The sequence below is a fragment of the Pagrus major genome, chromosome 11 (assembly GCF_040436345.1).
Source record: "Pagrus major chromosome 11, Pma_NU_1.0".
Classification (NCBI taxonomy): domain Eukaryota; kingdom Metazoa; phylum Chordata; class Actinopteri; order Spariformes; family Sparidae; genus Pagrus; species Pagrus major.
The window spans coordinates 20,919,520-20,944,382 of record NC_133225.1 but is presented as its reverse complement, the minus strand read 5'-3'; the positions used below and the strand labels follow the sequence as shown (position 1 = coordinate 20,944,382).

Here is a 24,863-nt window from a genome sequence, read left to right as displayed (position 1 = left end):
AAAAAAAAATCCTTTGTTTAGAATCTGGTCTGGTGAAGCTAAAAATGAAGCTCATTCAAAGTAACAACAAAACAAAAAAAGCTTTTGTGTTGTTTGTCCATGGCTATTTACCCATGGCCTTGCGTTCTCTTTTCCAAGTATTTCCAACTCGTACAATTTGCTGTGTTGGTGTCACGATTTGTATGATTTATTGTTCAGCTAAACAAATTTCATTTTTTTCTAGTTTCATTATAATGGAATAAGTCGACATCTGGTTTTAAAATTAAATCTTACACATAAATATTGCATCCAAGGCAATGTTTTCTCTATAATTTTTCCCTCTCAATGAATTCTGAGATCAGTGTTTGTTCTAGTGTATCCAGTAGGATGTTATGTTGGCTCAGTGGCTGAGAAGAAGAAGAATAACACCCATACAAGGACAAGGAATGTTTCTGATAGGAATTACTGCTGGATAATGACTCCACTTGGATTTAGAATCAGTCCCGCTTCATGGCCTACAAACTCCAAGAGTGAATTTTGTACTCAAACAGAAAAGTCTTATAGATCAACAAAACTGTTTTTCGTTTTTTGGTTGTTGTTTTTTTTTACAGTTGTTTCCAAAAACTCATTTGGACTTTGGTCTCAAATGTCATCTAAAACACTCAGTTTATCAGCCACAGTACTGTGGGGATAATGGTTCAGTAATGGGAAACAGAGCATAAGAATGATGGCGGAGAATAAAACCCCACAGTGCTATCTGCTCAGTGATGCTCTCAAGTGAATTTTACAGTAATGATTAAGGATACATGAAACCATCAGCGGCGAAACCATGAAAGCCTCCCTGTAAACATGTCCATTTGAGCACAATTAAATCATATTCCAGCAGGGCGGGGAGCTGAGAGATTGAGTTAAGGCTGAAAAATGATGATAATGTCTTATTATTCTAGTTTTACCAACACAGGCAGGGTGCTCTAACAGAGTTCTGTGTGTTTGACCTCTCATCCTGGTGGGTCCACCTGATAAAATTTGCATAATGCTCAGTCAGCCATCCCTGCCTGAACCCGCAAATGAGCCCTGTAAAAAGAGGGCGTTCACTAACCACTGCGTTCACTGAAGTTCACCACGTAATGAGGTAGGTTCTTTATGACGTCTTTATGGGTTGAGGGGACAAAATCAGTCTTCTTTAGCCTTCCTATTCGGTGTTACTTACATAAAGTGGAATGAAGCGGATGGGCCATCGACATGAGACCTCGATCACAGAGAGTGTCCTCCTGTGTAAAAATGCTTCAGACAGTCATTCTGCGGCAGATTTGAGCTCATTCAAGGAAAATAAATCCCTCTCCCTCTGGTGTCCCAGCTGTTCTAGTGCATCTTCAACAAGGTGTACTGTACTGGAAGTAGCCATATGGATGGTGGTTGTATTGTTAAAGAGAAGCTGGTTTATTACTACTATGGTTTTATTTTTGTAGCTCAGGCCCTCGGTTCTGTCAAGTCATGATCATTTTGCGCTCCACAAAGTAATAGCTGAGGTCTCAGAAAACAATTACTTTGGTGAGTACAATTTAAATTGCAATAGGGTACAAGTAAGTAAAAGAAAGCCGAGCAGACAGTAATACAGATAACAGATAGATACAGTTAAAAGGCGAAAACATTTTGCAAGATTATTGTAAAGGTGTCATTTACACTGGGGACACTTAGGACAGGTCCCCACCACTTTTTCAAATGAACACTTTTTTCCCAATCACTATTCAAATGCATAATTAGTTACCATAAAAACAAAAACAAAGCTTGCAGTTAGAAACGTTGAATTTTGATGCACCGTTTTTGCCCCAACATAATTATCTATTTGTATTACTCATACAAATCCACCCATTACATTGCCGAAAATGACATATGTGGAAGAAGATATGTTGAAAACAAGGTTTTTTCATCTGAGCCCTTTTGTCCCCACCACTTTTCAATAAAAGTCCCTTGGATAACAGTATATTAATTTAAAATTATTTTCATTATTGATTATTCTTTACATTATTTTCACGATTACTCATGTAGTCTATAAAATGTCAACATTGTGAAAAAGCTGAAAATGAAGTCAAAGGTGACTCCTTCAAATTGCTTCTTTTGTCAAACCAACAGTCCAAAATTCAAAGACATTCATTTACTGTCATACATGACGAATAAGAGCAGCAAATATTTTGATTTAAAAAGCTGATACCTGCAAATGTTTGACATTTTTTCCTGTAAAAAGACTAAATGTTGAATAGATTATGAACTAAGTGAACTAATTTTCTTGAATCAACAAATTGACTAATCGTTGCAGGAATTCTGTAGCTGCTACTTTATTTGGAAGTAAAACGTCAGCTTACGTGTAATGTCACCTATAATCCTTCTTTGACTGTGAAAAACACGAGTGCTCACAATTAGAGTAAGTACGGTCGGTCAAAATTAAAGCAGGAAGTCAGTCTTCAAACTTTAATTGAACTCACTGATCTCACTGAGTTCATTTTCTTTCTCTTTTTTTAACTTTACGAGCTGTCTGTCTTTCTGCCAAGTTATTTGTGTTGGACGAGGCTCTGCAGGATATAGAGAGCACAGCTTGGCCATGTTTCGTGTTGAAGAGCACATCTCCTCTGTTACAATGACCGTGTGGACTTTTAATTGTGGCCTTTGTGTTACTGTTGAACTGTCAGAGCATGGGATTATTATGGAAGAATGGGAGCATAAAGAACAGCTCTCCTGGGCCTATAAAGTTATTTTTAAAATGACAGCAGCATTATGAGTGTATGTAAACTCTGGTGAAGGAGCTGTGGAGTTGGATTACTGTATGTGAAATAATGACTCTAAGGAATTTTGCGTCAGGGAGTTGTTCTGCTTTGTTTGGATGACCTTTAACCTCCTCCTAATTCAATGGGCAGACAGTCAATGACTCAAAATATGTATCCACTAATGCTATTTGCCACTAACAAGTTGTGTTTAAACCATAATAGCACCAACGTAAAGCCTTGATGTTGAATGATTGTTGTATGGTATGTTCAGGAAAAAGGCCAAAAGGCAACTGTGAATTGTATAACATGTGTAACATATCCAGAGATAATGACTGTTATTTTATAAAAAAAATAATAAAAAGCTCATCACTGTGTACTGGCAGTATGACTCACACCTCTCACCTTGAGTAATTGGCCTTCTCACTTCTGTTCCAACATGCCTCCACAGATGGATGGGAATGAAGTGCGAGGAGACTTCTTTTTCTGCTATATCTCAAGCTGAGTTCACTTCCACAAGGAGACCGAAATAAGTCATCTGCAACTCTCGCAGCATTTCCCAGGGAATGTATCGTCAAACGTATTGCCACCTTGCTGCAAGCTTTTGATAGCAGAACAAAACAAAGTCGTCTTGTCTGTGCTGCAACCATGGAGCCGATTGCCACAGGTATGACCCTCTGGCTGAGTTCAGGCAAAGTTCAGTCGGTTGTTTTCTCGGGCAGCTTTGGTGCGCTGTATGTATCTCTTGTAGCTCATTAGAGGAAAAACAAAACTCATGCTCGGGGCTGGTGTTCATAGACGGATGTACAGTATGTCAGCTACAGAAACTGATAGTAAATTACCTAAAAAGTGAAGCAGTGTGTGTGTGTGTGTGTGTGTGTGTGTGTGTGTGTGTGTGTGTGTGTGTGTGTGTGTGTGTGTGTGTGTGTGTGTGTTATTGCTATGTCTGGTGTTTTGTTTTTTTCTGAATTCTCTCTGTGTTTATTTGATATTGAGTTTGAGTTTGATATTGAGATAACTGAGCATTAAATACTTTCCCACTACTGCCTTGCATTAAGTGCACATATTATTTGTGCCTGAGATTTATTTTTTTTTTTTCCAACAGTGCCTATTTTTTGCACTTTGTCTACACTGGCTGAAATTTAAAATAAGGTAGAAAACAACAATAGGGGATGTAGGAGAATGTGCATGTACACTAGAGTTGTAGGTCTATGTGTATCTGTGGGTTGTTAAGAGGTCATTAAGGTGACAAATAGAGACCAAGTGTGACGGTAGGGTGGAAAAGAGAACATTTTTGTTTGGTCAGTAATGGATATATTGATTAATTTCAGCACGGTAGATGTTTTTTAGTGGATACCCATGTTGTCTGTCCAATGAGGTGTTAATAGCTGTATCAAAATCTTCAGTTATGATTTTAGAGATTCAACCAGAGAAAGAGGAACTGAAAGAGCACTGAAAGTGCAGAGTGCAGTTACATTTCTAAAATATTACCCAAGTCAAACTACAGGGGTAAAATAACACTTGAGTAAAAGTATGAAGTATTCTTCTCAAATGCTACTCAAGAGTACTAGTTACTTTAAACTGTTGTTTAATACATTATCAATAGCAGGCATTCACCTCCAACTTCTGTTCTGATCTGCTTAGTGGTCACGGTCACCTCTCCAAACCTGAGTAATCATCTACGTGTGGTTTGGGTGTCAAATATGGTATATGGTACAACCCTGATTCCATAAACTTTGGGATGCTGTTTTAAACATAAATAAAACAGAATGTGATAATATGCTCATTATGTTTGACATAAAAATATTGATTGACATACTCAATTGAAACAGTACAATGACAATATATTTAATATTTTACCTCATCAACCTATTCTGAAGGTAATGCCAGCAACTCATTTCAAACAAGTTGAGACAGGGGCAACAAAAGACTGGGTAAGCTGTGGAATGCTTCAAAAACACCTGTCTGTAAAAAAAAAAAAACAGGTTAATTGGTAACAGGTTACAGTATCATGAGTGGGTATGAAAGTGTGTCCTCCAAAGACTCAAGCAAGGATGAGGTGATGTTCACCACTTTGTGAAACACATGATTGTATGACGGATATTACTACATGAGCCTCGTGAACACCTCTGTAAGTAAACACAAGTCATTTGCAAATGATTGCATCCTGTTTTTCTCTGTTTTACACAGCGTCCCGACTATTTTTCTGAAATCAGGATTGTAGTATTACTGATAATTCATCTATAATACCATATTAGTCTGTAAAACAAAGTTACGAGATGATGTTAATGGATTAAAATAGACACCACTCTGAACGAAAGAGATATTTTAATTGTTATTTCAGAAACATTTCTGTGGCTGTACATGGATAGCAGTGTGTGTGTAACTGTAGTCATGTAATAATAAATACAAAAATAAAATCAGGAGAGATGTGGAACATGTGGATTGGTGAGTGAGTGAGTGTGTGTGTGTGTGGGTGCTTGCGCAAACAATACAATAAATGCAGAAGCAAGGGAGAGAGTTGTGTTTGTGTTTGTGTGGAAGTAAAAAATTGGGTTAGGAGAGATATGAGATCGGTGCCAGTTGTCCTACTATGGTCAGGTCTGATTCTGCATGATGTTGAGGAAATCACTCAGAATCCTTTTATGGTGTTAGCCAGAGTGGAGTGTAATATAATTTATTGGGATACGGTGAGCTTACAGACACACAGAGTGGGTCTGAGTAGGTAAGCTACAGAGACAACAATGGCACAGAGCAGCTAATTTATACTGTGAACAGAAGGGTAGGAAGTGATGCATGCAAACTAAATTGTAATGTTAATAGGAGTTTCAGGCTGATCTGTCGTTAAACAATGGATCCAATATCCAGTTTACGATGACAAAGAGAGAGTAATGAAGTCCGCGTGGTGAGATCAGAGGGGGTTAGATTGCAGAAAAAAATCACATAAGCAGAGGACAGTATCTGTTTTTTCCTTCATCATATACAGATTCCTTTGAGCGAGTAGAGAGCAAGGTTGTATGTGTAGTTGTATATAAAAATTATTCTTAAAAAATGTATATATATATATATATTATTATTATTATATTATGTATATTTGCGTTTGTGCTGAGTTGAAGGAAAGAGAAGTGAGAGCTGTATGCCTAAAACCACCACAGCTTAGACCATTTAAAGGTATGTGTGCAGAGTGGAAATGTGTAGAGTGATTTTTTTTATGAAAAACTGACCATCTTCATACAATTTGTTCACATATTTGATGTTGCCTTCCACCAGTAAATGCTTCCTAGTTTCCAGTTTCTTGGATCTCCCCACAGTCTGGCAGAGGGACTTATTACTTAGCCGACTGAGGTTTCTAACATGTTTCCAATTTTTCTCACCAATGATACAGCCAGTCACCTCTGCTGGTGTCACAAAGCGGCTTATTTCACATGGCAGTAAAGAGCATCATCGGGAGAGCATAGGTTCATGCAACCCCCTAGATTTCTCTGCTCGTTTCCTTGTTATGTACTCCTGAGGTTTTGTTCAGTTTGATAAGCCGGAGCTCCTTTTTGGGAAAGACTTCAAAAAAATATGATTCTGGAATCACGAATGGAAAGTTTTAAGTGTGAGAAAGGATTTTGCTGGGGCGCTGTTTCAGGGAAGATCTTCTGTCATCATCGAGTTACAGCTTAGTGTCTGGCAACTGTGGTAGCTTGAGGCCAGTTGGATATTCTGCTTTAACAGACCTTTGAGGAGAATCTCTACAACAGTGGTCTCAGACAAACAGTCCAAGTTTGCAAAAATTGATGCCTAAAGCTCACTGAAGTTTTTCTACTGGCATAAGTGGATTCTTATTGTGACAATAGTGTATGTTTTGGATGTATACAGGCTTAGTTTGTGGTTGGTGTTAGTTGTATTAGAAAGTATGATGTCATCAGGTATTTCTATTTCAAGCTGTTGATTGGTCCATGTCTTCCTCTCTCCTTGGGAAGGGAAACGTCAGTCTCAGTACAGTATATATTTAAGCTATTGCATTTGCTGTACATCATACATTTTTTCAAGTAGATGCCCTGATGTAAGCAAAGGGAGAACATGCAAACTCCGCACAAAGTCCAAACCCAGGACCTCTTGCTGTGAGGCAACAATGCTAACCACTGCGCCACTGTGCTGCTATTTGCATGATAAAATGTATATAACTAATTCAAAGTCTCATAGAGGACAATCTTGAAATGAACACACAATCACAAGTGGGTCTGTAACCTTTGACCTCCAGCAGTGTGTGCTTCAGGAACCACATCTATCTTGCCAACTAGCTCGGAGTTGTGGCAACCTGAGGACATTAGCAGCTGACCCTTAATGCAATTAGCTGCCAAATGGACCAATTTGGAGTTCAACTAAGCAGAACCTGTCTGATTGTTCCCAACAGCTGGACAGCTCATTTTAGAAGCAGGGGGGAACAGCAAGGCACTAATGTCAGTGTCCTGGTTGGTCAGCAATGCTGACATCGTTCTTCTTCTTCTTCTTCTTCTTCTTCTTTTATTTTTAACATGACTGGGCTTTCTAGTCTCCAGCATCCAGTTTGTATTTATGTCTATCTTTGGTCACAACCAGTGTTCTCATACACTAGAACATCCAGGTTACTGTGCTAACATGGCCTCAAAGGTGATAACATTCACAAAACACAAACAAAAACATCATCTGTTGCCCAAGAACTATAAGCTTGAAATGTTCTCCAATGCATCAGATCCATTTATATGATAGCAAGTGTTTTGTATGTCTCTAATCTTGGCTTTACTCTGCGCTACATTTGTTTTCTCCAGAATGTCTTCACTCACACACCCAGTGTATAAAGCCCAAAGGATTGCTTAAGTGGAATAAATTGTGGTTATTCGGACACCCACCATTGCATTCCTTATCTCAAACCCTTTCATCTGCCACATGGGTAATAGATGAGGGAATATCAGTCGTACTCTTGTAGGAGGAAAACATCCACACTGCCCTAAAGCTATGCCGTAGCTTGGTTCAGTCAGTGCATCCACTGTGTTGCACATCAGTGATTCAGATTATGTATCCTGTGTTTTCAAGTGTATTATTTCTCATTTTTAATCATAAAATGTTGATGTTATGTTCATAAATCTATCTAATTTGTACATGTGAGGAATAAATATCAAGGGCATTAAGAAATCAGTGATGTAAGTGGGTGCCTGCCATTGCGAAGGAACAAAACCTAACAACAATTTAAAAAAGGGCAGCATTTCCAGATTTAACATGTTTTTTTGCTTTCACTGTGTGTTACAGACAGAGCTGCAGTTTATGTCTATCTGCTGCTGAGTCTGGAATAAAAGAATTTATAAAAATTGAGCCTGGAACAAATAAAAGCATGACATGACTCCAGGTCAGCGTTTAAAAGAAACAGTAATGTGCCTCATGTGAAGACGATTGCACTTGTTTTGCTACTTGAGCATTAAAAGACAGGTCTCCATTACAGACCTCTGACTTTAAATTGGTGAAAGCCTGCCCAAACTAGAAGATCACTCATGTGCCGATGATGGTTGTGGTTGTGTGAGATATTGGAACAATATCTGACTGGGTATGATGCCGTACTCCATCACTGTCATTCTTGTTTTTACTGCTTGTCTCACATGTTGTCCCTATGAGATAAGGCCCAGATTGTGATTTAATGGTCACTGTTGATCCAGTGCCTGCCTCAATCCCAGGCTCATATCAGAGACAACTGTTTAGACTGTCCAGTAGACAGACTGGCTGATAAATGAGTCCTTGTAACTTTGTTATATTGTGATGCAAATGTATTGCAGCCTGTGGCTTCCCATACTTCTTTCACCACCAATGATAAATTGGAGATACTTACATTAATAGTCATTTGCTTTCTTTCAGTGTGCATTAGTGAGTGTGCGTGTCTGTCAGATGAAGAGTTGCTGTTTCTCTACTTTTGACAGAGCCAGACTTGCTGTTTCCAGTAAACCTGTTACCTTCCAGTCTGTATGCTAATGCTGCATTCACATGCTCCTCACATGGTCCCATTTCCAATGGTCCCATGTCTTCAGTGGGGAAGAAGTTCTTCTGACTTCAGTGTGTTCATGTGCATCATGTTGGAATGTGGGCGCAGCATGGATACCAAAAAGAAATTGTTTTGCATGTTATCTCTCAGAGCGTTTAAAAAACACCTCGACTGACAAAGAAGAGCAAAGGAAATACACAATGACTATGCAATACATGACTTTGGTAAAAGTTTCTTATCATTAACCGAATGTGTACTTTCGTACGCCATGTTTTAGCATCCTATGATGCCAACTCGGCAACTTGTGTACAAACATTTTCTCAGACACCCCAAGATGTTGTTCCTACTTGAGAGGGTGGTGACGTTATTCCCATAATGCCGACAGCACATGAACGCACATTAAGCTAAGCTAGTCACCCTTCTGCATCAGCTCCGTATCCAACAAACAAACAGTGGTAACATCAACTAACTCTACTGCAAGAAGGCCATATTTCTCAAAATGTTGAACAATCCTTTCATGACTATTTGTTCACTGATGCACTGATTTTGCCAACAAGTTGCAGTTGGCAGACAATTTCCTCAATACACATTTGTGGACTATATTCATCCGCCAAGAAAACTGTAGCCGTGCCTTATAATTTTGTTTTTTTGCGATTTCTCTTTTTTCCCCTTCATGCTGTCCTCTAGACTTTAGCTTTGTAACTGATTTACAGACCTGTGCTTAGCTGAAACTATTTGGCAGTCATGGGCCACATCTGCACTGCATCTGTCAGTCTGAACAAGTTATTTGGTTTGTGTAAAAGTCAGATTGTATATAAAAACATCTGCTGAAGACACGCCAGACTTGTCTTAAAGAGTAACTCCACCAATTTTACACAATAAAGTGTGTTGACTTGGGGAGTACTACTGTATATGTGAAAAAGTAGTATAAAGCCTTTTGTGGCACCAGAGGAAGCTGCATGGAATCTGATAAAATGCCTCCAGTTATTTATTAATTTTTTATTATTGGTGATTAAGTTTACAAAACAAACCAGTGCAGACAGAACAACAAAAGCAGAGTGATTATAGTCATTAGGTAGAGTATGCAGTATGTGTTTAAGTATGTTTGGGTATTTGTATGAGTGGCAGTGTTCTGTCTTAGTGTGCGCAGTCGGGAATATGGCTTCTGAGCGGTGGGAAGAGTAAAGGAGAAAAGGGGTGAGAGACAAACAGAGAGATAGCAAGAGGGGGGAGAGAGGGAGAAAAAGAGAAAATAAAATACATATATACATATATATACACACACACACATACATACATGCATGCACATAAACACATACACCGATCAGGCATAACATTATGACCACCTGCCTAATATTGTGAAGGTTCCCCTTGTGCAGCCAAAACAACTCTGACCTGTCAAGACATGGACTTAAGACCTCCGAGGGTGTCCTGTGGTGTCTGGCACCAGGGAGTTTTATAGTGGATCCTCCGGGTCCTGTATGTTGGGGAGTGGGGCCTCCATGGTTCAGACCTGCTCCAGCATGTCTTACAGATGCTCGATCAGATTGGGATCTGGGGAATTTGGAGGCCCGGTCAACACCTTGGGCCCTTTATTGTGTTCCTGGAGCTGTTCCTGAGCAGTGTTTGCGGTGTGTCAGGGCACATTGTCCTGCTGGGGGGCCACTGCCATCGGGTAGTGTTGTTGTGATGAGGGGTGTACTTGGTCCACAACAGTGTTTGGATGGGTGGTGCGTGTCAAGTGGCATTCACATGAATGCCAGCACCCAAGGTTTCTCAGCAGAACATCGCATTGTGATGAGATGATCAATGTTAATCATGTCACCTGTCAGTGGTTTTAATGTTGTGACTGATTGGTGTATATAAGGCCATGCAGTGAAGGACTATGACATCAAAAGCTCTACAAATATAGATGAATTGTCAATGACTGGACAGTTACACACACAAGCACACACACACAGACACACACACACACACAAAATGAATGTTGACATTTTTCTATTGCTATGTTCTGTGCAATCAATTTTCTTTGTTTTCAATTATTATTGTTCAAAATGTTTGAACATGTTCCAAATGTTAAAAAGTGAAAAATAAAAATAACTCAAACATGAAATCATTCTTGTGTGTACAATACAAAACATAACATAAATGATTATTCTTAGCAAAAATGACAAAAATGGCACAAAAACGCATTGTTTCTAATACGGGTCATTTTTTAACTACTTATGGAAGAGTGTAGGGTCCAATCACTCATGAGGGAGTCGTCTGATGAGGAGGGGCTGTGTTTGCCTCCAGTTATTTCACTCAGTGGCTGAGTTGCATTGTGGGTAATGTAGTCAAACAGCAATCTACCGGTCTAACATTGCACTCCTTTAACACTTATGGACAGTTTGAATCAAATGATCAGAATCGATACAGCAGAACCAGAGATATCGCCTTTTTAATTCCATGCATTCTTGTTCCTTTTCAAAGCCTGGTGCCTACATTACCCACAATGCCACTTGACCTCTCAGTGACATCACTGAAGGCAATTTATCAAATAACATGCAGCTTCCTCTGGAACCACAAAAGGCTTTATACTATTTTTATTCACAAATGCAGTAGTGCTCCCCTGGGATTGAGACCTATAAACACATTTGAATTTTTAAAATTGTTGGAGTTACCCTTTAAATCTAATGTCAGTGTCCTGGTTGGTAATAAGTTGATTATTATTCCGTTTTCTGTAGTCTCAAGTCAACAAAAGTTCTGGAGTAATAATTTGCATTAGAAATATTGTCATAGAGAATTTTTCCCTGATGTGATGCAAATAACATCTTAGCCTTTTTACAGTTTTGAGGAAAGCCTCAGATGTACTGTAGGTCCTATAAAAGTTACTTTCATTGGCTAAAATGCCAATGAAAGTGCTGTAGTTGTTCAGACCTCCAAGTGCTGTGTGCTAAAAACAAATCTAATCTTGTGATGTATTGGCCAATCTTTCATTGATCCTTTTCTGCAGCTTTTAGGGACAGCAACATCATTAACATGTTGTCCACTTTCACCTCCCCATCACACACACTCACACATGTACTAAATTAATTTAAAGCTGAACATGAGACAAATGCCCTTTCTCCCCACTGTGCACCACTTACTGAGCTCAGTTTGATGCTTTACGACTTTTCTCTGTTTCTCATTGTTCTGCCTAAAATACAATGTGGTGCTCTTGCAGAGCCCCTCCCCTTTATCTTCCGGGGAGGGGTGAATCGAGCAAAAGGGAAAGAGCAGCAGCAGGGACAGAGATGAGTATCAGAGCTGCAGCAGCACAGACTGGGGGAAGGGAGTTGAGATGAGCGGGGCTTACTGCTACCAGCCCACTGCAGGAATTTCTGTTTGACTTCATCAGATGGGACTTGCTAAATGTGACGTGTGTCCCACCTCTTCTTGTGATTGTTGTTTGTACTACTATCATTAATCTTACAAGTGCAGGAAGATGGTTTGGCTGCAGCAGTGAAAACTTCCCAGCTGAGAGTCAACTTGGTGCTTGAAAAAACTTCAGCGGTGGTAAGACAAGTTTGATTTACTTAGTACAGCCACATTTGTGATACTTCATATCTTCATTTGGAAACACAAAATATTACATTTGACTTAAAATATATAATTTAACATATCAACGCTGTAGTGGAACCCCGAAATATGGAATGAGGAATTGTTTACATATTAGGGACTTTGGTTTCGATATTTGTCTGTCAGCTCACCTTTCCTTTGGACATACCTGATTATAGATGTTGTTGCAGTATATCAGGATAAATAGTTTTATTATATGGTTCTTATTTGGTAAGGCACCTAGTGGAAGTTGTATATATTCAACTTTGATGATATCGTTTTAGTTTGTTGCGATCAAAGAGTTGACTAGATTGGTTTCATTTTGCACATTTACCCTAGTTTAGAAGTATTAGGTATAGTTTAACTTCTCATCTTCATCATTTGTCATTATGTCAGTTGAACCAACATAGACCTGGGAGTATTATAATTTAATGATAGAATATTGTTCAAGAGTAATCCAAAATAAACTCCAGTCTTGTGAAGTAGAGCTGAGGCACAACTAAGCATTTAATTGACCCTTTAATGGGTAACTATCTTGGGCACTACCCCTGGTATTGTAGCTGTGGTTCTTATCTAGGTCAGTGGGAATTACATGACACCAAAATTGGCCAGCATTCATGAGTCAAATCCCACTAGTGCACTTTGTAAAATAAACAACAGCCTGACCCTTTAGGGAGGAAGGTTTGCCAGAAACCAAAACCTTTGGCCCCAGATTTTTCGGAAGTGATGCTGGACCCTTTTTTTGACCCATTGCAGAAGATGCTTATCTACTTACCTTCCTACTTTTCCTAAATTTAATGCATAGAGTAGTGGTGTTTCTTTCTACCAAGCTTGTAAAAAATGAACATGTAATGCCTATTCCACCTGTTCATTTAGTATATAAATATGTAATATATACAATTACATCAAGTTCACACGGGAAGATGTCAGAGGAAACAGTCTGCCCTTCTTGGACTGTGCAGTACACATTGAAGAAGACAGAAGCCTCAACATTGAGGTGTACAGAAAACCTATACACAGAGATCAATATTTGCTGTTCGACTCTCACCACCCACTAGAGCACAAGTTGGGGTTCATCAGAACCCTAAACCATAGGGCTGAGACCGTGACCACAAAGTCAGAGGCGCATCAGGGAGCACTTAAAGCCTGTGGCTACCCAAACTGGACCTCTGTCAAAACCTCTAAAAGATCCAGAGCAGACAGAGAGGAGGAGACGAGAAAATGTAACAACATCGTCATTCCTTATGTCGCAGGAACATCTGAAAAACTCATAAATTTGTACATTGGGGAAACAAAACAACCTCTCCATAAACACATGGCACAGCACAGGAGAGCCAACTCCTCAGGTCAAGACTCTGCTGTCCACTTACATCTGAAGGAGAAAAATCATTCCTTTGAGGACAACAATGTAAACCTCTTGGCCAGAGCAGACAGATGGTGTGAAAGAAGTGGCCCTATCGACTCTGAAACTCAGAGCTCACACGTGTCCTTAATGACTCTGTAAGGACACTCCCACACAGAGTTTAAAAGCCAGCCAACTCCTCTCCAGTTAGTTAGAACTGAAGAAGCCTCTTGGATGAGAGGTGAAACGTCTTCAACAAACTGAAACAAGTCCAGTTGCCTGTGATACAGCGCTTAGAATTACCATGACCTGGATGACTGAGAACCTTTATCAACATGTCTCTTTAGTGAAACAATGGTCCTTTCCCTGTGGTATTGGATACATTCAAAAGATAGTATTTGAGAAATTATCTTTTGGTGTAATAAGACAATCATCCTCACAGTCCACACACACAGTAAAAGAGACAATCATCTCAAATCAACAAGCTAATCACTTCAGCTCTAGATAACATTCACCAAGGTACATGGTCATTTATTCATTATTATACAACACAGGGTTGCATACTGTAACAAAATTAGAGTTTGTAAACACCTTCATGGTACACAAATTACAGAACATATATACAGTTATTAATATAGTAATATACATAGGTACGTAGTGCATTATTTGAATCTGCGTCAGGGTGAAATGGCAACAACAAGATGGGGATGATAATGTGGTCGGCATCTTCATACCAAAAGTTTGACATCAACTTTGACAGTGTGTGAGCACCAAGCATTGATGTTAGTCCACCTCTCCTTGTTCAGCTGTAGTCCTGCACTCTGTCGGCTCAGAACACGGTCTGTCCATCGCGTGCAACAGCTTCTTCCAAGGTGTTGTGGTGGAGACAGATCTCTGATTTCATGTGTCAACAGTGACCTCTCTTATGGGTCTATGTGTGAGAATCATACAGGGTCAAGACTTTTAAATCCTGTTTTATTCTGAGTCTTTTATTTGAAATAATTTATTATAAGATAACCTAGTAAAACCAGCAGGCTGAGGTTTTATTTCTTTACTTCACTGAGAGCACAATGCCAAAACTACTTTAACAGCCAAGCAGACTAAATGCAAAAGAGTTTGGCTTGGCGACATTAGTGCACATAGCTGGATTCCTTTGCGCTAATCGTGTTCTTCTTGTTTTTATTATCTTCTCTCTTTATTGCTCTCTTTCATGTGCATTTGTGTCTTTTGCCTCGATCAAGCAATTTGTAACAACCTTTTTTATTAAGGGACATTATAAATAAATTTGATTAAGATGGTGCAATGAGAACATGGAAAACAAATAATCATATAAGCCAACAGTACTAATGGATTGAGCAGGATATTGAGTGGACAGCAAAACTATTCCAGAGGTTTCAAAATGTTTTCATTTCGAGCAACCACAAGAGTATTTAGGAGCCAATCTGTATAGCATTTGAAAAAAAAAAATGTTTTCGCACACACTCAGCATTCTCCATACAGTACATACACCTCATGATTAAGTTTTTGTGGTCCCCCATTAGTTTAAATAGGAAACCATTTTGAATATGACTTATTGATCTGAGACGCTAAAAGGCTCTTTTGGCTAATGGGACTCTCAAAAGGTTTTCATGGTCACACAAGAGCTGGCGCCAAGCCCCATCTGTCTCATCCTGGTATTCTCTGAGGGATGGAACGACCTGATTATTGTGTAGTTAGCTTTTAGTGGGACAGCCAGAGGTTTCTCTCAAGTTATGTATCTTAATGGTTTCTGCCTTTTGGGAAAATGTGACAGTTAGACAAAACCTGCTGTCATTGCTATTGGGCATCGTGAGTCATGTATCACATTGTACAATCAGACGAAAAGCAGATTCAAAGATGATATCAGTTTCTCCAGAAAGGTATAGTAAAAAAAACTACAAATATGTGATCTTAAAGGATGTAGGTTTGTTTTGCAGAGGTGTTGTGCCATCTGGGGATGTCAAGTGGTTTGAAAAATTTCTTGTTAAGTATTTCAACCCCGATGTGAATCAGCCACAACACATAAAACAACAGCCAATTCTATTTAGAAGGTAAAAACAAAGTCTTTTGAACTTTATTGTCAGCTGTAATGTGTGAGTTGCATGCAAGTTCCTTCTTGTTTTGTTCTGACATGCTAAATGCAAAAGTAAATGGTGTATCAAACTTTTTCAATTTAAGTTAATATAAGGGCATTTTTTTTTTTAACAAGCTGGAAATTATAAATAGGATTTAAAACACTGTCCCCCACTGTTTGTAGTTTTGTTGCTTCTTACTTTGAAGACGTAAATTCAAGGGTGGGACTGGCTAAAAAAAGACACCTGTTTCTTGCGTTTGCTGTGGTGCAGTTAAACCATCAAGACGTTTTGTTTTCCCTGACAAACTACGAGAGTGTGTGACATAAGGAATGGTAAAGTGCAATGCAGCAATGCACCTCATTGTGTTTTGTGTGAAATGTGATGCAAAAAGCAGGACCACAGTAAAATGGCAGATGGTGGTGCTGGAAAGTCAACGAAATAAATAAAGTTTGTGCTGCATTTGCATCCTTTTAAAATTGCTCCTGCTTTTTCGATCAAGTTACTAAACTTGTTACCCTCATTGTTTAATCTCCTGCACAGTCCAGTGTGCTTTCCTCTAGGTTAAAGTTTACTTAGTTAAACAATGGACTACAGCAAAATATCTGGATGAGTGACAAAAATTTCCATATGCAGGAAAATCCTGTATAACTATTTTTATAACACAATTTCTGGGTACAAAATTAATAGCCAGTACTTTTAATTGTTTATTCACCATCTATGAATTGCCTTCCATTTTCTTTCTTTTTCTTTTTCTCTTTCTCTACTTTATTATTTCTTATCTCAACGCCTACAGTAAACATATTTTACACATTTTTAGGATGCTCACAGGAAGTTGATAAGATCAGAGTGAGTAGTTATGTTGATAGCTTACTAAGTGGTAAAAAAAAAAAAAAAAAGTATCTTGTTAGTTTCGGTATGAGTGTATATCATATGTTATTGTTAGGGTTAGGGTTAGGGTTTGTATTGTTTGAATAAGGTTATTTTTTTCCATATAGCATCATGGAATTTTTATATTCACTGTTTCATAATGATATCCATCTGATATGCCATCAAACAAATATTTGTTCAAGAAAAAGAAACCTAAATTATTTATCTCTCGTATTTGATTTCACCTCACTATCCAGCCTAACGTGCACCTCCACTTCGCTTGAACTCATTCTCATACAATCTGACTATGACGGGCAGTGTATTGGGGACAGACCACTAGGGACAACATCATAGATTATGTGTTCATTTCCTGTTGGTGTTTCTGTCAGTACTGTTCACAGAACTGCGTTTCCTGCCAGGATGTGCCAGCTCTCCTACTCTCTGTCTATTTCAGTCTCCGTGTCACTCTCTCCATCTCTGTCCCATGCTGTCACTGTATTTATGCGTTTGTGTGGGTGTTATGTACGTGCTGTGTCTGAGCTGTTACATTGACTTTACATTGGCCATCCTAAAAATGCACTCACTGTACTTCAAGATGCTTTGGATTAAACTGTTTGTTTTTTTAAATGATCATCCTCATTTATTTGAACTATTATTTTGTAGTTGTACCAGTAATTTGTATTGATATATAATACTATACCTGACAAGTACATTGCTGAGATCTGGGAACATTGTTACATCACTTAAGAAGATGTCAGATAAAGCAAACAAAGAAATAAGAGCCGTCAAGATAACCAGACAAGTGAAAATGAGGGAAAATTGCCAGGTTCAGTTTCCTGTACAATGACGGACATTTTGGATACATTCATTTTCAGTTTTACCTAAAAAAAAAGTGGTTTCCCTGTTTAAAAACCATCTATGGTCACTGGTGAAAAGACATTCAGAACTGGTTCACTTTTACTTTTAAAAGTGAAAGTTTTCTCACCAGTTATTTTAAGACATTGGTTAGATACTCACATGTAGACCATATTTCAACTGGAATTGCAGTACTGCTTTTCAACTAAAACGTTTAGATGTGGTGCTTTGTCAGGCTCCAAAATGACAGTATGTGCTTATTTGCACATTTGCACTTGTAGATTCTAAAAGGTGTTTTTGAAGCAATAACAAAGTCAGGGATCAATCTGCCAATTTTGTCAATGATGAATGGTTGGTTCACTTGTTTAGCCACATATAGGTTTAGTGGGTGAAGCCTTGTAGTTTTCTTCAGCTTGTGCAATTTGCTCCACAAGTCACGGTTCAGAGTAGTCAATACTGTAATGCTCTAAGTACTTCCACATGTCCTTTACAGCAGTAAGTGCAATTTAACATTAATGTATAAAATGTCTCCCATTAGGATGTCCTGCAAGCTTCCTGTTGGCTGCTCAGAGCCCATATAGTTCTATATTAATCACTACTCAAAATGAGTTAGGGATTTGGGGATATGGCTGCATATATGCATCTAAATAGATATGCAATAAAAGTCAAATGAAATGTGTCGCATTTTCTGGGGGGACCAAAAATGTTCACAAAACACAAAATAAAAATTCATGTCAAAGAATAAACAATCAGGTGAAACACTAAAATAGCCCAATATCCCTGACTCATTTTGAGTAGTGTAGATGAAACATTAACTGCGCTGAAATTACGTCATCTTGTAGACCACATTTCACCTACCAGTGCAATATGACTTTGGAGAAAAACCTTAACACTGGTCTATCGTTGATGTTGAAACCACATTTTAGCTGGTTGAAAAGAGGACGTAAAGATGTCTTAGATGTTCAGACTGAAGATCACTGGGTTTTCGATCAGAAATCAATGTAGAAATCCCGGTTGGCGCTCGCTGAGTTAGATAATCTGGCTACACTGCATGTAAAGAAAATAGACAGGTGAAAAGAAACCAATTTTTAGGACCTGAAATTTTGCAGCGTATTCAGGCTAAGTTGGATAAGCATCATTTAGCATTGTATCCACAAGAGTAAACAAAAATGTATTGTTCACAGTGGCTTGGACATGAAGACTGACACATGTGAAGTGCATCAAAACCTGTCCAACTCTTTCCATTTCATTCTGTTGCTTGTTTCATTTATATTGTATGTTTCAATGCACTTTTAATATCTGTCTTGCTGCAAGCCAAACTTCCCATTATAGAGCATGTCCTGAAATTCAACTTTTGTCTTCTTCTTTTAAGGATGGAGAGAGAAATGAAATTCCACTCACCGGTATTGTCTTCCCATCTTTGATTCATCTGAAATCAACAACCCACAACAGCCAACCACCATGATTTCCTCAACCCAGCATCTCGCCAACTACACCCCAGTCTGCTACTCCATCAACAACCCTCCATTCAATTATACTTCCCCAGTCGCCTCAAAATACTTCTCATCCACCTTTACCGCTCTGGGTCTCATCTCCAATCTCATCGCCTTCATTGCTCTCCTCAACTCCTTCCGGCGGACGCACAACCGCTCCCGCTCCTTCTTTCTGATTTTCCTGTGCGGCCTGGTGGTTACTGACTTCATGGGTCTTCTGGTCACCGGCTCCATCGTGATCTCCTTCCGTCTCACAGATTTTGACTGGCGTAAGTTAGATCCGAACTGCCACTTCTGCAACTTCATGGGAATGTCCATGGTCTTCTATGGACTGTGCCCGCTGCTGCTTGGTGCCACCATGGCCGTGGAGCGCTTCATGGGCATCAACCGTCCATTTGCACGCACCACCAGCATGCCCAAGGGCCGGACAGTCTCCATGGTGCTGATGGTGTGGTTGATCGCTGGCTGCATATCTTTGCTGCCCCTAACCGGCGTTGGGAGCTACCACATGCAGATACCCGGCTCCTGGTGTTTTTTCAACATAAGCTCTGAGGGAAACGACCTGGCCTTCTCCCTGCTCTTCTCCCTGGTCGGGTTGTTCAGCATCGCCGTGTCGTTTTTGCTGAACACGGTGAGCGTGGTGACCCTGATCAAGGTGTGCTGCGGACAGGACAGGTCACAGCGCCGCCGAGATCACGAAGTAGAGATGATGATTCAGCTCATCCTCATCATGGTCATCGCTTCTATCTGCTGGTGCCCCCTACTGGTGAGTTTGTACATTTGAAATAAGTAAATATCAATATTTGAATATCAAACTCCTGTTTAAGCAGTAGAAATCTGAAATCCTGGCTTGGTGAGTTGCTTTAGCTAAAGTCACAGAAAACCTTTCCAGGAAGTCGCAGCAAGATTTATTACTTCATTGAAGTTTGAACTTCTGCTTAGAAGGTCGTGGAGGAAGTGCTGACACCATTTTTGCTGATTCAAGCTCTCTCTTGACAACACACATCCTTGTTGTTGCTTATATTGCTAGTCTTTTGATTTAATATCTCTTTTACTCAGTCAATTAACCTTTCTACCCAACAACTACATTTAATCACAAGGTCCTAAGCTCCTTTTCTCCGCTTCCCCTCTCTATGCTTCATTTCCCCTTAGCAATGCAACTTCCTAAACAGTTGATCTGAAGGCCCTCTGGTCTTACCCAGGATCAAAGTGCCCCTTAATGCCTGAGTTGAGATGACACACAGCTTTAGAACATGTCATCCATGCAATCACTGCCTTTAAAGGAAAACTCTGGTTTACAACTCAGGTTTTACTTTTGTGGCTCCAACTATTGGTTCTGTCGGTTATAACATTGCACTCAAAGATAACATGGCAATGTCAAAATGAACAATCGTAAATGGTGACAACTAATCCCTTGATTAGCCAAATTTATCTGGAAAGAAAATTAAGTCAAGGTTAAATTATTACCTTACTGTCAATTGTAAATATTCTCTACACTCCAGCTTCCTGATAACATTTTGACTTAGAGCACCTGCCGTAGTTGTGTGCATTCATCCCTTTCTGTGCTATAAGGGATTATCAGCAACATTATGGTGGTAGCTTATCCGTCAGAACTGTTGGTTCACTGGGGCAGGAGAGCCCTTTTATAAATAACAAAAAACAGCTCATCATTATGTCAAGAGATCATGATATATGACTCTGTGGTTAAAATAATACTGTTAAAATTTCTCTTGTTTTAATTAATATAAAGTGAGAAAATCCTGATGAAAACTGGTGCAGTCACTGTGTTGCTTTCAGCCCAACATGCAGAGTAAGGAACAGGAGGGTCAAAGCCATTTGATTGGACCTCATATTTATCCGCATTCCTTTCTAACCCCAGTTGTGTGACCCCCTGCACAGATATATACACTGATGTGCGTGGTGACTGGTGATCGTGTAGGAAGTGATACTGTTTTGTTCTGCATACGAATGGCCACCTGCAATCAGATATTTGACCCCTGGATATACATCATGTGTAGAGCTTCCTGGCTAAGGCGAGTAAAATGTAAAGCAAAAACGTAATTAAATTTTTTAATAATAACACATCTTTCCCATTGTCATTTCTCACAACCATCATAACTTTGAGCTATGTCTATGCCTCAGCATGTGCTAAACATCTGCCAATAAAATTTGTGGAAGAACATCACAGTTTAATCCATGACTTTCAACTTCCATCACCCAGGTATCATGGAAGGAGCATGCTTCATAGTGCAGCCAGTGGCCCATTTTGCTACTTTGTACACTCATTCCATTCCCAGAGAGATCATAAACAATTCACTAAATAGTTTCAAGCCCTTTGTCATGTTTGTTTATTGCTTTCATTTCCCGAAACTAACACAGATGGGTGTTTTTCTGCTAAACACTGATAGCTTAATGATCTGCAGATTGTAGCTGTATTTAGTTGCTCAAACATTTCTTTGAAGCAGAGCTAAAGAAATCCTCACAAATAAGAGCCAAACATTGAGAAAGTTGTTCAGGCTCAGTAATTATACGGTATAGTAGCTTATCTACTTATCTAGCCTATTTTACACTCAGATCTTGAAACAGTCTTAGTGCCAGTAAGTAAGACCATAGTGGAAGTTAGACGCTATGCTAACTTATACATTGGAAATCTTTGGTTGTACCAGTGTCTGCAGCACCTCTGCCTCTGAGAAAAGTTTGCCGAACTAAAACTGTGGTTTGCACTTGATCGTCTCAACACTTGCATGCGACAGTTTTGAAACACTATGAAGTGAATTTATTTAACTGTTCTTTCTTGCACTGTTTGTATGCCACTGGAGAACTGTTGAAACTGAGACAACTCTAAGCCCTCAGGAGGGCCATGGCAAATTTAGCCTTAGTGGACTTTGCACATGTGTGTCTGTTTAAATTAACCAGTTTTGTTCTTTCTCTCTCATTCCTTATTTTCAATCCTTGCCTTCCCACTCTTTTCAACTATAATTTTTAATTCACCTCTTTTCTTCCCTGCAACTGTTTGACTTCCTCTCTTCCCATCCCATCTCACCTCACCCTTCCCCCACTCCTTTCCTCCATCCTCCCTGACTACCAGGTCTTTATTGCACAAACTGTGCTATCCAAAAGTCGGCTCCAAGTCAGATACCTACTGCTGTGGCTACGCTTCGCCACCTGGAACCAGATCCTGGACCCGTGGGTATACATCCTGTTTCGCAGGGCAGTTCTTAAGAGAATCTACCCCCGTTTCGACATGCATCGGGACTCCATCATGAGCTTGTACCCGTCTTTCAGAGACACCGTCCGCAGGTTCACTCGCCCCTCACTCAGGAGCACTCTGGGCTCGGATGAATCAGGAGAGCCGGAGAAATCAAATGCCACATCAACACAGAAGGCGCCCTCTCTTTCTCCGTGACTGGTTGGATTTGAGCTGTTGTTGCAGCAGACTGAGTGATATCATCGGGGGTTGTTGGATGTGTTTTCAAGCTCTGATGAGTTTTCATGTTAACTGTGACCAGGATAAGATGCAGGATTGCTGATTGTCTGATTGTTATTTTATTGCATTGAAATGTTCAGCAGTATTAGCAATGACACTTTGATTTAGAGGAAAGTATAAAGAGAGTGCTGGGGCTGATTGAACACTTCAAACCTGTGATGTATTGATAAAATACACTCTTAACCACATACATATCTCTAGGGAAACAGATTTGAGCTATATACATGCACTGCTCTATAGATGTACTGCTACATCAAGTGCTTTTATGATATATGAGTTTCAAACATCGCGTTTCAGTCCAGCTATCGAGGCACTCTGTGGTCATTCAGGCAATTGTTTTAATGGGATACTTCATTCTGGTTGAGCATTATGCCTTTTAAGCACATGGACACTTAGGACTGCTTAGATGCTTTTGAGACCCACTACTGTTCATGTATCATTTCCTTTCTGAAGTTTTTTATATACAATGAATGTTCGTACAGTAATGTGTTGATGAAGGTTCTTCATACGGTAATGTTCGAGCAGTTGATCCCCAGAACATCAAACACTGAAAACTAGCTGATCCTAATCTCGTAGAGGTGCTTGAAAGTGAAAATGCTTTGACTAAAATGAAACATAGCTCAGCCTGCCAGAGGCCTCCAAGTTTATACAGCACATTACAATGCATGTGTTTATTGTTCTGGTGATGCATGTGAAGCAAATCAAACTCCCCAAACCTTGAAATGATCATAAAATCAGAGAATTCATATAATTACAGAATTAGTATCCCTCTATGGGGTCCTCTGGTCCTGTGTTTGTCAGTATTGGAGACATCATGGTTTGTTGGGAAATAAAAGGTACATAATGAGATTGTGATTATTGGAAAAGGCACATACCCTGAAAATGAGCTTGAGTTGTCAATAGTAGAACATTATTTTCCACTGTCAACTTCAGAAATGTGACCAAAAAATTTAATGCTGACAGTATTTATTTGAGATGTATTACACTGCATTAAAGGTCATACTATTTACATTGCTTAATATCCACATTATCTATTGATTATTACTGATATAAAGATCTTATTAAGTGTAATTTCTGTCATATGAAGATTGAAGTTGCCTACTATCTTTGACAGTATTAAATAAATATATTATTGCACTAGTAGATTACTCGATAAGTAATTTTACCACTTTACTAATTACTCTCTGTATCACTGGTGTGGTTCGGCTCTCTTAATTTCAAACGCTCCCATCAGATCACCCAATTTTTTTCTCTCCTACATATACTGGTGTTTAACTATGAAGATAGTTTTGGTTTTAATTGCCCAGGTTTTGAGATGTAGTTCATGTGTGCTGATCAAAGCAAAAATTTCAACAGAAATATGTCTTTAAGGGATGGAAAAAAAGTATGTGCAGAAGGTTAAAAGCATGTGCAAGTGAGAGTAATTAGGAAAATATATATAATGTAATTTGAGTGATCTGAAAAAGTCCAATATTTCCATCTGGGAAAAGTACAGTTTTCTCATTTAATTGCTCAAAATAATTGATGATTTTCAGGGCAGAATTGGAATAAGAAGTTTAGCTAACCAGCTCAAACCGATACTGAACTCAAATATGCGTTCATAATATCAATCCCTCCCCTCTCTCCTCTCTTGCCTTTCATGGACCTCAGTTCGCTTCATCGACCTTCTCTGTCTCTCAGAGATGTTTAAAACTGTAAGTTGCTGTCAACTGACATTGTTCATGAAAGGGATTGGGAGGTGATTTAATCACTGGATAGCTCGAGTTCAGTCTGATAGAATGGGTAATGTGAAGACACACATTGAAGCTAGATTGTAATAGATAATTGTACTATTATAACTATTATATAACATATGAAACTGAAACATTTATGTCTTGCTCTTAATTACTCAGTCACCCAGCTGATCTTGCACATAATTTGTCATGTCTCATATCAGTCAGACTGTCACTTAATTACCAAAGAAATCACTCAAATGATCACTGATAATGTTTGAGATGTGTCTCGTTTTAACACCTTTGCAGTATGATTCCAGTGAAAATGAAGTGTAAATGTTGAATGTGCTTGACAGAAATGGCATGTGAGTGTACATAAAAATAAAGTATTACATAAAAATAAACAGGCTTTACAACTATGATTTCAACCTCTTTACTTACAATTTAAACAAGTGGAACGTGCCATACATATGCAGGTCTTCATAACGAGATGCAATCATATACAAAGTCTTAAAACAAAGTCACTTTCAGACAAATAATGATGTAGCTGGAACAGCGTAGCCAGAATAAGTGACATCGAGTCAAACTACATTTTGAAATTTGGCGGGTCAGTGTTTACTTGCCTTTGTGTCAGGGGGGAAAGTGGCTCTATACATTGTTGAAATTGTTTGGTGTGCCAGAAAACATATAACTGTCAAACTC

At 39.1% G+C, this 24,863-nt stretch overlaps 1 protein-coding gene across 2 annotated transcripts; it reads left to right on the top strand.

Moving 5' to 3' along the window:
• Window positions 1–12,011: 12,011 nt before the first annotated feature.
• On the top strand, window positions 12,012–24,565 carry tbxa2r (thromboxane A2 receptor). Of its 2 annotated transcripts, XM_073476271.1 has the most exons (4): window positions 12,050–12,270; window positions 18,842–19,728; window positions 20,862–21,006; window positions 22,051–22,277. In XM_073476271.1, the coding sequence occupies exons 2-4, from the start codon at window positions 18,931–18,933 to the stop codon at window positions 22,182–22,184; spliced, it is 1,077 nt and encodes a 358-aa protein (XP_073332372.1). In that variant the 5' UTR covers window positions 12,050–12,270; window positions 18,842–18,930; the 3' UTR covers window positions 22,185–22,277. The 2 variants fall into 2 exon arrangements, with proteins under 2 accessions (XP_073332371.1, XP_073332372.1); XM_073476270.1 differs by lacking the exon at window positions 20,862–21,006 and having other exon boundaries at window positions 12,012–12,270; window positions 22,051–24,565.
• The last annotated feature ends 298 nt before the right edge of the window (window positions 24,566–24,863 follow it).